Genomic DNA, 14,851 nt, shown 5'->3' with positions numbered 1-14,851 from the left:
AATACGGACCTGTTTATTTGGAGTAATACGGTAAAAGCATGGGCTGTAGAGAAAGCAGGAAGCAGGCCATGTGTTTCACTTAAAATACGCTGTTTATGCAGCGGACCGACGTGCACATAGAAAACACGTGAAGGTAAACGACTATTTTTTAGAAATTGAGTCATTTATTGCTGTTTTATTACTTACATATTGCTAGGGAGTTTAAAAAATAAAGTGAAAGTCATAAAGTGCGTGCTGCTTTAATGTCAAGTAATGTATACAAAGATTACACACATAACAGACAGACACGTTCGACAGCTGATGGTTTTGGGTTTTAACTTTCACGTGGGATTATTACAGTATGTGTGCACTGCCTTGAATGTATTTAGTCTGTGTGAAGGCTGTGATGTGATTGAATTCGTCGTCGCTATTCGTTGTGTATTTCACATTCTGTATTCTGTACTCACATACAGACTGTGGTGTAACTTGTAACGGTATAAATAACTGTTTTGTCGGAAAGCCGATTACATTTGATACCGAGCACACGGTTCAATGTGCAATTCAGAGTTCAGATCGAGCAGCCACAGGATGGCGTTGTAAGCTTCTCCAATGTTTCCCAGTTCAGGGCAAGTTGACTTGATGTCTGAAAAGTCCTTGTTGATCGAACTTAATATTTTTAAAATGTTATATTTCTTTTAACAATTACTGATGTATTTTGTGTGGGTTTGGTCAGTTGATTAACCCTAAATTGACATTACACTAGATCATAGGATCTAAACCAATCCTCATTGTCCACAATATTCAAAGCACCCCGCTCATAATTTCGTTGGAATATACAATAACCAAACACTAAGTAATGTTTTATTTTTCTTATTTTGATGCTTGTTTTGTCTTATCATCTTGGGCCCCCATTTTGAGTTTGTCTATGCCCCCTAGTGGCATCAACACTTGGGGGCTTTGTTACTTGTTTGAGAAATTCTCAATAGATTTTAAATGATCGTGTAGATACAGGATACAGAATATTTAATAGTTATATAGAAATTTCAGTTGCATGCATGCACGCATCCTTTTTTGTCTCATATTATATAGTTTATCTTTCATTTGCTCCGTGCCTCCACCGTCCGGTATACTATGAAGGAAATACCATTAGCCTTTATTCCTATTTTATGTTTTATATTCCTATGTTATATTTTTATTGGGTAAAATCTTGTTGCTGCCATTTGTAAGTCAGTGTTTATGGGATGACACAACCTACCGTTGCTTGCTTTCTCACTTTTCCCTTTATAGCTTTACTGTGAAACATTAAAGCAAACAACTGCATTGAGAAACACCTTTGTGATCACAAAACCAGTCTTAAGTAGCACGGCAACATTTTTAGTAAAAGCTGATAGTATGGGTAAAAATGATCTATTTTTCTTTTATGCCCAAAATCATTAGGATATAAAGTAAGGATCATGTTCCATGAAGATATTAAGTAAATTTCCTATCGTTAATATATAAAAACGTTGTTTTTGTTAGTGGAGGATCTGCCACAGTGCCTCTTTTTAACAAATTCAAAGGCAATTTTCTCAATATTTAGATATTTGGGCACCCTCAGATTCCTGAGTTTTAAGGGGTTGTATATCCGCCAGATATTTTCTTAGCGTAACAACTCAGCTTGTTTATTTAACTTTCGGATGATGTAAAAATCTCAATTTCGAAAAATTGCGCCCATAAGACTTGTTTTGTCGTCCAGGGTCACATTTATACTTTTATTTATCTTCCACCCAGGTTAAAAAAGTCATAATTTCTCTCATTACAGTATTTTAGGGAGCTTTGAGCAGCTGAATCATGATAACTCCAGCATTCGAACTGAGTCAAGATTCAGATTTCCTCATTCTGATTATCCGTGTACCCTACACGAGAACATCTGAGTTTGATATCTACATCCAGGGAGAGGAATTTAAATTCTATGCCAAGCCCTACTTTCTCAGGTGTGTGATCTGCATATTACTACAATTACCAGATAAAGCACTTCATACGACAATGTAAACCTTACATGCAAATGTGATTTTTTGTGCATTTTACAGCTGTTCATTTTAAACATAATTTATGTCTGTTTGTTATTAACATGTACCTTTAAGGTTAACTTTACCTGGAAGAATAGTAGAAGATGGCCGTGAGCGGGCTTCATTCGATATTGATAAAGGTAACACTTATTTTCTATTTTCTATAGTTTGTGCCTACATATAATAACTGCAGTTCTTTGGCAGAAATATGCATCTTAAATTATATTACTTAGTTTCGGATACAAAACATAAACAAGCTTTAGGACATGCGGTAATGTTGTTTTAAAGGGATTAAATTACAATTCTGTCATTATCTACTCCATCTGAACTTTACACAGTATCAGTGATGTTCAAAACCCGTATGACCTTTGGCCTGTATCATGAAGCGAGGTGAACTAACACTGAGTTGCAAGTTTTGAGTTAAGAAAACCAGACACAACCTGGATTAAATCAGGGTCAGCTGTAGCACAACGCTTGGTATAAAGGTTCTCTGTCAACTTTGGTTTGATCCAGAGTTTGTGAGGTGCATGCACCTGAAAATGTGGCACGTGCAGCAAACAATCATCAGTTTGATTGACTTCTCACAGGAATCAGCACAATTCTCTTTTCTGTTAAAGATGAGGAGATCATTATAAAAAAATGTCATGAATTGAAACACGTGTGCTGGGCAAGAATAAGCACTGCTGCAGTGAAACTTTGAGAAGGCAGCTACTGACTATATCAATACAGAATCAATAGAATTTAAATTATTTATATAGGTTTACAGTAAGATCAAAATATAATATGTATGCTTCATTACTTTAAAATGCTTTATATATTGAAGTTTGTTTTTATACGAATATAGTCATATTAATTTAAATGCTATGTTTAATATTAATTAATAAATATTGATAATCATGTCATATAATAATTATTTGAATGTGTTTTGAATTAAACTTTTTTTAATTTTGCGCCAGTGATACATACTCAGATTGTTCCAAACTTGTATGAATTGCTTTGTTCTGCTGAACACAAAGGAAGATATTTGGAAGAATGTCAGTAACCAAACAGATCTCATCCTCCATGTACTGTATATGAATTAAAAACCGGAAAACATTATGTACAGTCCAATAAGGAAATGTGTACCTAATGTAACATTAACAGGAATATAGCTTATATAGGATACAAATCTCTTACCTTTGAATCACAGGACTTGCATTTTATTACAGTTGCCAAGAAATACATTCATGGCCCATTGATGTTATTTTTAAACCCCTGTAATTGCACAATTTCCACAACAGGTGGGCTGTCAAATTGCTTATTATGAATGAAGATTTAAGATTGACGTTTCTTAGCTTGTTTAAATGAATCCTGTGCGTGACATCTCATTGGCCCGGTTTCAACATGTCCTCTTTGATTGACAGCCAGTGAATAATTTATCAGCAGCCTTTCATGAAGAACCTATAATTACTTTCTGTGTTTACACAAGTAGTTATAAATCATTTGTGTATCTGGAAACACTACAGTCAAGGCTATTATTGTCATCTTTACATAAAACCTTGCTTATGTTTAACACTCCTGGCTTGTCAAAAATTATATATTGCACGATTGAGTCTTTGAAGATGTGACTGTTCATTGCATAATAACACATTCTCTCTTTTTTTAATGCCCACAGTTTTATAAAGACAGGTGGTTTCTATTTTTATGGCATGTAAATGTATAACTCATGTGTGTAACACTATTAATTGTTTGAAAATCTCCCTAGCCCGAAGTATGACCCGTAGTTATGCAATAAATCTCCTCTATTTCTCTTTCAATATTGCACATAAATCATGCATTTAATCCGCAGTTTAAATTGTCTCCATCATCACGATCCATGTCACCAGTTCCATCTCTTTATTCAATTACTATGATACACTTTCACTGTCATTATACTCTCTGCTCCTTCCTTGCCTCGCTTATCAATCTTTCATTCTGGAAGAGACAGCAGAAACAGCAACGGGATTGTGTCTGACCGATGTGCCGTAGTCCCGACACGTCTTTAATGAGCTACCAATTATCACTTTTAATTATACCTAATGGCCACGGGATTTTCTGCTTGATATCTCATTGGCCTCATTTTAACACGTCGTCTTGTATCGACAGCCAGTGAATAATTTAGCATTCGTCTTTCATGAAGCAGTGAAGCTTTGCTTGCTGTGTTTACATAAGTCATAATAAATCATTCTGAACTATTGACTGCGATCGAGGGAGTTATTTTAATTTCATCTAATATCTTTTAAACATTACAGCTCATAAATCATACACTTATTAATATTTACTTCACAAACGGAAAGATTGTCCGAATCTCATGGAGACTTGGGTACGGCACCAACTAACAACACAAAACACCTTAGCTCCGCCAATATTTAATATGATATTGCATGTGTAAAAGCAGCATGATCAACATGAATGTGTGTGTATGCATCAGGTCTCTTCACACTGCGCGTCCCCAAAGAGACCCCTGGAGAACACTTTGAAGGCCTGGAGATGCTCACCAGTCTCTTGGCTCCTAAGGGAACGAGATCGGCCAAACCGCTGGTGGAGGACACAGATGAAGGTTGGTTCTCAAAAGCTTCTGCTCTTTCTGCCAGTTCTTGTGGCTTTTCGTGTCATTGTTATTTTCTTTTCCTCTCAGGAGCCTGCGGTGGAGAAACATGTGAGGAGGAAGATGAAGAGGAGGAGTTTGATTGGCAGATAGAGCAGGAGGTCTATGCTGAACCCCCAGCGGAGACTTTGAAAGGATACCACAAATATGGCTTTGGAAACCTCAGGTCCGGTGTGTTCTGCAGACTGCAGGTTAGAACAAAGGTTTAAGATTGACATGGTGGTGTGTTAAGCTATTTAATCTTAATTTATTTGAATACATAAGGAAAGCTGTCAGTAAAGACAAAAGTGATTAATAATAAAGGACCCAGACTTACTGTTGTTTTGAATGTTTACAGTAAATATGTTTCACAAAATTCTTTGCTATAGCAGGCCTTGTTGGTAAATGTTACATAACAGCTTTCTATGTTTATGTCGTAACAGTACAGCAGTAAAGGCCTAGTCACACTAAAACAATAAGTGAAGAGTTTATTTGCAAAAAGAGATAAAATATTCATGTCTTTCATTATGTTATGATGTTTTCATTGTTAGTTAACTGCTTTTTTTGTTATTCTAATCCTAATCAAGACATCCCAACTGCAGTTTGATTGATATTAGTTGGAATGCACAATAAAAAACATGATTTTTGAAAATTGTATAACTTAAAAATGTATAACTATAACAAAAACTATATTAGCATCCAAACCAATCACAATTGCTTTGTTTATTCTAAAATACAGTTTTATAAACACTCTATTATAGGTCCAGTATGTAGTATTTGGAGGATTGACAGAAGTGCAATATAATATACATTACTGTGTCTTCAGAGGCGTATAAAGACTTTACATAATGAAGCATTGTTTTTATCATCTTAGAATGAGGTATTTCTATCTACATACACCGCAGGTCTTCTTGCATGGAATTCACCATGTTGTTTCTACAGTGGCCCTAAACGGACAAACTGCCCTATGAGCATGTTTCATAAAAACGTTATCTTCTTCGCCAAAGAATCGAAAATGTGACGACGTCTAAGACCTGTGTCAGCCACCGTAATGCTTCGAAAGGGAGGGGGGATTGCTCAAGTCATTGCTCAAGTCTGTGTTTTATTGGCTGTCAATCTTTTCCAGTTTATCAACTGGAAAAAAATATTCTGAAAGTGATCTCAACAACATCGTATTTCTGTATCATTATTGAAATATTTTTGGTGTGGACTCTGTTTCTTTATATTTACAGTGCCTTAAAAAAAGGATACACTGTCTTTGTGACACACTTTACATTTTTATATAGAAAAATATGTATATTTAAAGTGCATCTGGAAAGTTTTCAGAGCGCTTCACTTTTCCACATTTTGTTATGTTACAGCCTTATTCCAAAATGGATCAAATTCATTATTTTCCTCAAAATTCTACAAACAATACCCCATAATGACAACGTGAAAGAAGTTTGTTTGAAATGTTTGCAAATTTACAAAAAATATAAACGAAAAAAGCAAAAAAAAAAATTCTCAATACTTGTTGAAGCACCTTTGGCCTCAATTACAGCCTCAAGTCTTTTAGAGAATGATGCTACAAGCTTGTGACACCTATTTTTGGCCGGTTTCTCCCGTTCTTCTTTGCAGGACCTCTCTAGCTCCATCAGGTTGGATGGGGAGAGTCACATTGTCATTATGGGGTTTTGAAAATAATTAATTGAATCCATTTTGGAATAAGGCTGTAACATATCAAAATGTGGAAAAAGTGAAGCGCTGTGAATACCTTCCGGATCCACTGAATGCATATTTCTGCATTGTGCATAATTGCATGCAATTAACTAGGGATGCACCGAAATGAAATTCTTGGCCGAAGCCGAAGCCGAATAATAATGAAATGCTTGGCCGAAGGCCGAATACCGAACGCGGTGTTTCGCATTTTTTCCATTTATTTTGCCAATTTTTTCACCATTACAATAATTAAATGGTAAAAATTAGCTTTTTACTATTTTGTGTTGCTTTTCAGAGAAATAAATCAAATAACAAAAATATAATTTCAAAATATTTATTTAACACTGAACATTTTTTTAACATTCCAGCAGATATTATACAAACAAAGCACAATATAACTTAAAATAAATAAATTAGTAAAATAAAAAAATATATATTTTTATTTGGCCATCTTTGAAGCCCCCCTTCTTGAATAGCCTATGTTAGGCCTATAACTGACTGCTGAAAGAATGTAACTCTGTATGTCTACAACAACAAATGTGCATTGAATAGTGCAAAAAATGTGGATGAACCCACAACAAATAAATAACTGTCCTAGACATAAGCCTACTTAGCCTACTTCTTCAGGAAAAGTGGCAGGTTCTTCTTTATGAAAAGTAGCTTCTCTGCTTTCTCACATGAAAGTCGGTTCCTCTTCTCATCGATGACATGAGATGCAGCACTAAACAGTCTCTCGCTGTCGGTGCTTGTGCATGGAGCAGACAAGTACCTGCAGAATAGTTGACATTTTTATTGCAGTTTTCTGACAGTTGCTCATTTCAAAACGAAAAATGTCTTCAAGATAATGAAATGGTTGAAACCCAGTGTAGGCATACTATTTTACTACACTGAAAATAGTAAAATTTTCACAAAATACATAATATAAAATATAGGTAGTAACACTTTACAATGTTTCCTTTTGTTAACATTATTGCTTTAACTAACAATTAGCAATACATTTGTTATGGTATTTATTAATCTTCGTTAATGTAAGATAATAAAAAATATTTAGTTCATGTTAGTATAAGTGCATTAACAATTTTAACAAATAGGCCTACCACTTTTGATACTTTATAATTCAAAAATTAAAAATGTGATACTTAATTTTAATACTGTATTAGTAAATGTTAACATTAAGATTAATAAATGCTTTTAATAAGAGTTTTTCATTGTTAGTTAATGTTAAAAAAAAATAGAAATATAAAGTGTTACCATAATCCAAAATATAAATAAAATCTTAAATTAATTTCCCATACGAGTAGCCTACCTGCGTGCCATCTGCGCCAGGTCGGGAAAGCGGCCTTGATTGGTCCTCCAAAATTCGAGAGGGTTATTGCTCCTGGGGATGGGGACTTCTGAGAGATAACCATCTAACTGTTGAGCGGTTGAGCTTGTCCTCTGTCTTGCAAATGGGTTATTCTCTTGGAGGATCTCATCGAACATGTCAGACAGCGAGACTGTGCGCGGCTCATCTGTAGTACGAGCGCGTTTACTCTCTGCGCTGTTTTCATCTCCTGCGCTGTGCATCACCTGACCGTCTCCATCACCTAGCGGCTTTCCCAAATCCAACTCGGCCTGGATCATTTCTCGTGTGCGCAGCTTTTTCCCCACATCCAAGTAATGATCTTTATATCGTGGATCAAGCACAGTCGCGATGCAGTACAGGGGTTCTGAGTCCGCCTGACTAAATCGTGTGCTGACAGCTTCTAAGAGCGCACTTTTAGTTGTTTTCACTCCGTGGTCTATTTCAGCCTCTTTGTTTAAAAGACGCTTTAGTGCTGCAAGTAAGAGTATGACGTCTGCCACAGATGCATCAGATGAGCTTATCTCTTTTGTTATCTGCTCAAAGGGGGCGAGAAGAGAGAGAACGTTCTAGATTAACACCCACTGGTATGCGGTGAATGTCGCGGGCAGGTCATGATCTGCTATGTATGTAGCCAAGACTCGCTTTTGCGCAAAAAGGCTTTCCAGCATATAATATGTACTGTTCCACCTTGTGCTCACATCCTGTTGGAAACGTTTTTGTGGCATTCCGAACTGTTCTTGGATAGATTGTAGGCGCGCATAGGCAAGTGGTGAATGTTTAAAATGGCCAACAATTTTCCTGCCTATCGCTATCACATCTGCTATACTGCGCTGACTCAACAATCCCTCGTTGACCGCCAGTTGAATTGTGTGTGCCATACACCGTATGCCTTTCAGATCGCTATCTTCCATGGCTTTAGCCATATTTCTTGCGTTGTCACTGACTACCGCATGCACTTTAGATCGGTCGATACGCCAAGTGTCAAACATGTTGGCGAACGCCTCGGATATGGCTACAGCTGTATGGGACCCTCTAAACTCTTGTGAGTGAAGCACAATCTTTTGTAGCTTGAAATCTGTGTCGATCCACTGCGCAGTTAAACTCAGCATACTGGTGGGGCTCACATCCGAGCTCCAAATATCAGTCATGAAGCTGAGGGCTGCAATGTCTGTAGCCAAGAGCTCATGGACGTGAGTTGAAACGACGTTATACATCTCAGGTAAGCACACGTCTGAGAAATACCGTCTACTAGGGATGGTGTAACGGGGCTCAATATGGTCTATAAGCCTGCGAAATCCAACATCCTCTACAACAGAGAATGGTTGATCATCCAATGCGATGAATTCCATTATCCTTTTAGTAATACCTTTAGTCATTGGCAAACTTTTTTGCCTTTTCTAAGAAGTCAGCCACAGATGGAGTGGGTGTTCTAGGACTGGGGGGAGCTACTTTCCTTTTCGCTGCTGCTGTTGCCGTAGCCGCCGCCGTGTCTTTCTCGTACTCTGCATGATGTTCGGGGTGTCTTGATTTTAAGTGATAAATTAAACTTGAAGTGCTGTACGTTTTTGCAGATGCACCCCCTCTGGACAATTCAGCAGAACAGTGTCTGCAAACGGCCGTTTTTGCCTCTTTCTCTGACACTTTAAAGTGCTTCCACACTGCTGACATGTTTGCTGCATAAAGCGCGCGCCTCTCACTCTACGCGGGTTACTATTTGATCGTGTCATTAAAAACGTCATTGTTCGGCAAAATTTATTCGGCCTTTTTACTTATTACTTAATTTCGGTTGCCGAACATTCGGTGCATCCCTACAATTAACACTGAAACCAAACCCTAATCCTTCAGAAAGTAGATTTTCCTATATACTCAGATATTACTCAGTACTTGAATGCATTACTACACTGTCAATGAAATGTTTAAAAGATTTGGGGCCATGTCAATTGTTTTATAGACAGTCTTGTGTGTTCAGTTTAACTCTCCGGTGTTTTGCTCTATGTTAACAGGAGGAATTGAGTGAGGTTATTGATCTGGACAATCCGGACAACACCGCTCCTGAACTCAGGAGATCTGGACGACTAAACACAGAGACCACAATATTTTGTACTGACCACTACTTGTAAGTCTGCGGCTATATAAAAATATGAGAAATGCCATAAAAGTAGGGCTAGCTGTCACGAATGATTTTAAAGTGAATAAAAGTTTTTGAGTTGTTATTCAAAATGATTTTAACTAAAAACAAATCTGATGATGATGGAAGAAATGTTGAAGTAGCCAATACTATGTGCATGTCTGTATAGAAATTTGGCTTTCAAAAAGAAATCTACACAAATAATTCATATATTTACTTGATCCTTTTAAAAATAGTGTTCTAGTATTCATTCAGGAGACTGATGATTGATGACAGCTTCATTTGATTGATTTAGTGTTGGTCTATATGATGACAAAGAGACGATAGACACCATACTGAAGTTTAAGCCGTGGTGGAGAGAACGGGACGTGGGCCAATCAGAAGACTCGGATACCTGTGAGAATTTTTCAGATCTTAAACATGGTATTTTTGAATTATTAATTACATTACATTTCTTAAATTCTCCAAATGTATTTACTGTGCATTATAAATGCTTTTTCCTGATGTCTCGGTGGGGATGGATGATGGAGAAGTGGGTCAGGGTGAACTGAGGTCGGCACATCTGCAGTCTAAGCTGGTTTGTTTTTCGACGTGCAGTTTACCGATGTCTGCCAGCAGATGGCAAACCTTTGCTGGAAACTGGTCTTTCAGGAACCAATGTGTTGGAAAAGCGGCATTGTGTGGGGTTATTGGGTTGCGTATTGGATGTATTTATAATTTATTTGAAACTCTAAGCTTTATTAATAGTTGTGTGGAGTTTTGGTGATGTATAAGAATTTGTCAGTTGTGTTATAAGTGCTGAGTCACAATGAGAGGTTGTGTGTGATTCACAGAGTTAGTTTAGTCAGCGAGGCACGAAACACCTCACAGGCCAGTCATGATGAGCCCACAGATGGTCTGTTCTTTTTTTTCTATCTTTCTATATCTGCCTTTCTCTTTATCTTTCTGTCGTTTATTTGTCTGCTTCTCTGTCTTTCTTTTGTCTGTCGTTCAGTCTCTGTCTATATGGCTCATTCTTTCTATCTGTCCCAATCGATGTCTCTCTTCTTGTCAGTCTGTCTCTTGTCCATTTTTCTGTCTGTCTGCCTCTTTCTATCGGTCTGTCTCTTTATTGTCTTTTTTGTTTGTCTCTATCTGTCCATCCATGTCTTTCTGTCTGCCTATCTATCCCTATCTGTCTCTTCTTGTCTGTCAGTCTCTCTTCTTATCCCTTTGCCTGTCTGTCTGTTTATACCCGTCCCTTCTTGTTTGTCTGTCTCAGTCTGCCTGTCTGTCTGTATCTTCCTGTCCCTCATATGTCTTTCTCTTCTTGTTTGCCGGTCGGTCCATCTATGTCTGTCTGTCTGCCTGCCTTTTTCTGTCTGTCAGTCTCTTCTTGTCTGTCTGACTATCTATCTGTCTGTCTCCTCATGTCTATCTGTCTGTGTGTTTTTGTTTATCTGTCCCTGTTTGTCTGTCTCGTCTGTCTGTCTATCTGTCTTTGTCAGTCTCTTTCTTCTTGTTTGCCTGTCCATCTGTCCCTCTCTGTCTGTCTCTTCTTGTCTGTCTGTCCATCTCCCCCCTCTGTCTATCACTTCTTGTCTGTCTGTCCATCTCCCCCCTCTGTCTGTCTTTTCTTGTCTGTCTGTCCATCTCCCCCCTCTCTCTGTCACTTCTTGTCGGTCTGTCCATCTCCCCCCTCTGTCTGTCTCTTCTTGTCTGTCTGTCCATCTGCCCCCCTCTGTCTGTCTCTTCTTGTCTGTCTGTCCATCTCCCCCCCTCTGTCTGTCTCTTCTTGTCTGTCTGTCCATCTCCCCCCTCTGTCTGTCTCTTCTTGTCTGTCCCTATATGACTCTTTCTTCCTGTCTGTCCATCAGTCCCCATCTGTCTGTCTGATTTTGCCTGTCTATCTCTTCTTATCCCTTTTCCTGCCTGTCTGTCTCCTTCTATCTGTCTGTCTACCTCCATCTGTCTTTTTTATTCTTGTCTTTCTATCTGTCTAATTCTGTAACTAAATTCATTGTAATTGAATAGTCTTGTCTGTCTCTTTCTGTCCATCTACTGTATATGTTTATGTTTTTGTTGTAAATAGATCCATTTTATTTGAAAAACTAAGAAGCTAATCAGACACACGGAAAAGTGTTTTGTTATTAATGTGGGTATGTGTAAGAGACAAGTGTGATACATGCACGAGCATCCACACCAACGTGCTCTTTATCACTGTGACGTCTGCTAATTCCTCAGTGCCCGATTACAGAATGAGGAAATTACTCTGAGCAGCTACCATACGTTACTGGAGGGAGGTTAAACAGCTGCTCCAAGCACAGAAGAGAAGATTGAGTGAAATAGATATAGATACAGAAAGAGATGGAGATTATTCAATACCTCTATGTGTGTGTGTTTCAAAACGGCTTTCTGTCTTTGATGTCAGTACACATCAGTCAGTCAATCGGTCGATGTGTTGTTGAGCTATACTGGCACTGCTTTGTTACACTTCTGTATTTTGTACCCTGGATTCGTAGAACAGATTCATTTCCACTAATTTCAGGACGGCCATTCTGAAGAGTCTGGTTGAAATGCATGCTGCTGAAAGTCGCTGCCAAATTGTCTCTTTCCTGTCTGTATCCGGCTTGTAAAGCCATTCAAATTAATTATGGTTTTCCTCTTTGGGTTTTGATCATATTTAGATATAACAAAGAGGGCGTGGTGAAAACCTCTTTTTTGGCACAGTTTACAAATAGCTCTATTTAGAAAAATGCATAGCTTTTAATGAATAATGACTGTCATCTGTGGCAACACTTTAACATGCACATTTTCAGGATATTCAAAGGACACGACACTGTGATAAATCGCCAGCTGGCCTTTTAGACACCTTCTGGCCAATTTGTCCCCCGAGGCCAGATCACGATTTCACATAATAAAAAATATTTAGTAAACAACAATGAACAATGATATTCGCTGTTTTAGAGGCTGCTAGATCTGAGACCTTTAAAAAACAGTGGTCCCAGTCCATCTACTGTTCCCAAAACCATCGAGTTCATAATCTAATTGTGAGATGAGCATCAAAGTTTGATTTCTGCCATTTTATTTTCCACTGTAATTTCAATGTTTGACATGGCATTACTTAGTCAATATTAACAATATTATATTTTCACTGAATGTTGTGCATTATGTAGGATGTTATTTTATGTAACAACTGTAAAACACAAAAAACAGGTTTTTACAGGCAGTTCTTATTCAAAATTGTTGGTTTTGAGATTGGAATGTTATCAATTACTTTGACAGATACAACACAATGTCCCAGAACTTTAAAATAAGTAATGGTCTATTTTTCGCATTATGTAGAGTTTTTGTACACACCAGCCGAAACAGCCCTAGCTGGCTCTTCCTTCTCGTCTCTCCTTTGTTTTGTGTATTTATGCGAGTGTGCTTGTGTTCCCGTGTGTATCGAGGAACTTCACGCTTTCTGTCCCCGTGGACATCTTCACCGTTTCAGTTTATGTACGTACACACACTTCATTATTCAACTCCCCCCGTTTCACTCCGCCACAAACGCTGTCAGTGGTCTGGATGCCAGTGTATTTCCTTTTTTCTGATAAATATCTAAGCTAAACAAAACAAAACAAACACACAAAAACCTCCTTGAAAATACACACTCAACGCTGTTTTGTTTTTGTGTGTACTGTGAACCCCGAGCTGAACTCTCCCTCCCCCACACTCCCGGCTCCTGGTTTTGGTCTCCCAGGGGTCTGTGCTTCCTGCCAGGCTGAAACAGCCGTGTTAAAGGGCAAGTCAGGTGGAGAGAGTCAAAAAGGGGGGAGTTATTCAGTCGTCACGTCCCTGGAATCCAGCAGCTCACAGGAGAAGCAGAACTCAACCTCTATTAGTGCTTGCAAGTTTTGAGACGTTCACATTAAAGTGCACGTGTGTATGGACAAGCCAGCGTGCACGTGAGGGGCTCTGTCAGGGGTAGTGCAGGAACCAGGGGATCAATTTCAGCAGCTACCAAAATGCTGACTGGTCCATTTCACTTTCTTTTTTTCTGTCGCTCTATGCATCTCCTTCCTCCCCGGTGCATTATCAAGACAGTTTAGGGCTTCAATCAAACTGGGTTACTTTGCTTATCTCGTGCGGTAACTCCACTCGCATGCTTCAAAACGTTTTTCATGTCTCATCTCCAGCTCTGATTTAAAAATAATTGCGTCAAACTTTTCTTTTTTCTTTTTGTTTTCGTAAGCTCACAGCGGATCACAGGCATCAATCACACCCTGCTGGAGCTCTGAGTTTAACTTGTTTTTCGGGGAGAGATTGGCATTGACTATACCTCCCTGCGATATTAGAAGATAAAGAAAGTCGATAAACAACGTTACGAGTCTCTCTCTTTCTCTTTTTGTAGCCGTTACTTTCACAGGGGAAGAAAAGGAGCAGATGAGGAAGTTCACCAACCGTTCATACCTGCTGGATAAGAAAGCACGCTTTCACGTTTGGCTCAGTTTGGTGGACATCATACTCGCGTACATATATGATGTGCGCACTACGGAGGGCGAACACAACGTAAGTGGGTGTTTGTCTGCCGCAGATGTGTCCTGGTTGTAAGTTCCAGGAAGTTTATACGTTCCTTTAACGCTTTCCAGACCTTCTTTGTGGAAAGAAACTGCACATGCTAGTAGTTATAACATAAGTACAAAAAAATAGTGCTTTCACAAGTTTTTAGTTATTAAACATTGCTTTTGAAGTCATAGCGCTGTAATGGTATACTGTAAGTGATGGTGAAGGTGTCAGTTGGGTTTGTGGCCAGGCTCGTGGCTTTGAGTATATTTTACATGGAGTGAAAATCTGTGATACAATATTTTGGAAACCTAAGAAACATTCTTAAATAAATAATAATTTAAATCTGAAATTCTACCTTTCATTTGAGCCGTGGTCTAGTGGTTAGCACACATGCTGTGACACCGTGTCTGTCAGTCAGATTTTCTCCTTGTCAGTGTATATATGACATTTGACCATCAGATTTATTGTTGTTTTATTCATATTTTCAATTAGATCATATTTTATATTGTAGTTTTCCT

The 14,851-nt window shown here is 38.2% G+C and overlaps 1 protein-coding gene across 2 annotated transcripts in view; it reads left to right on the top strand.

Moving 5' to 3' along the window:
* Positions 1 to 55: 55 nt before the first annotated feature.
* shq1 (SHQ1, H/ACA ribonucleoprotein assembly factor) overlaps positions 56 to 14,851 on the top strand; it is a 36,327-nt gene continuing 21,531 nt past the window's right edge. The window contains exons 1-8 of one of the 2 annotated variants that reach the window (XM_056751421.1): positions 56 to 133; positions 1,781 to 1,952; positions 2,103 to 2,167; positions 4,477 to 4,605; positions 4,684 to 4,844; positions 9,679 to 9,791; positions 10,099 to 10,199; positions 14,179 to 14,336. In XM_056751421.1, the coding sequence (XP_056607399.1) occupies positions 1,810 to 1,952; positions 2,103 to 2,167; positions 4,477 to 4,605; positions 4,684 to 4,844; positions 9,679 to 9,791; positions 10,099 to 10,199; positions 14,179 to 14,336 (870 nt within the window). In that variant the 5' untranslated portion in view covers positions 56 to 133; positions 1,781 to 1,809. Of the gene's footprint in view, positions 134 to 1,780; positions 1,953 to 2,102; positions 2,168 to 4,476; positions 4,606 to 4,683; positions 4,845 to 9,678; positions 9,792 to 10,098; positions 10,227 to 14,178; positions 14,337 to 14,851 lie in introns of both variants that reach the window. The other variant, XM_056751420.1, reaches the window with a different exon arrangement.

The sequence above is a fragment of the Triplophysa dalaica genome, chromosome 6 (assembly GCF_015846415.1).
Source record: "Triplophysa dalaica isolate WHDGS20190420 chromosome 6, ASM1584641v1, whole genome shotgun sequence".
NCBI lineage: Eukaryota > Metazoa > Chordata > Actinopteri > Cypriniformes > Nemacheilidae > Triplophysa > Triplophysa dalaica.
The sequence above is the reverse complement of the archived record's forward strand: the minus strand, read 5'-3'. Positions and strand labels throughout refer to the sequence as shown.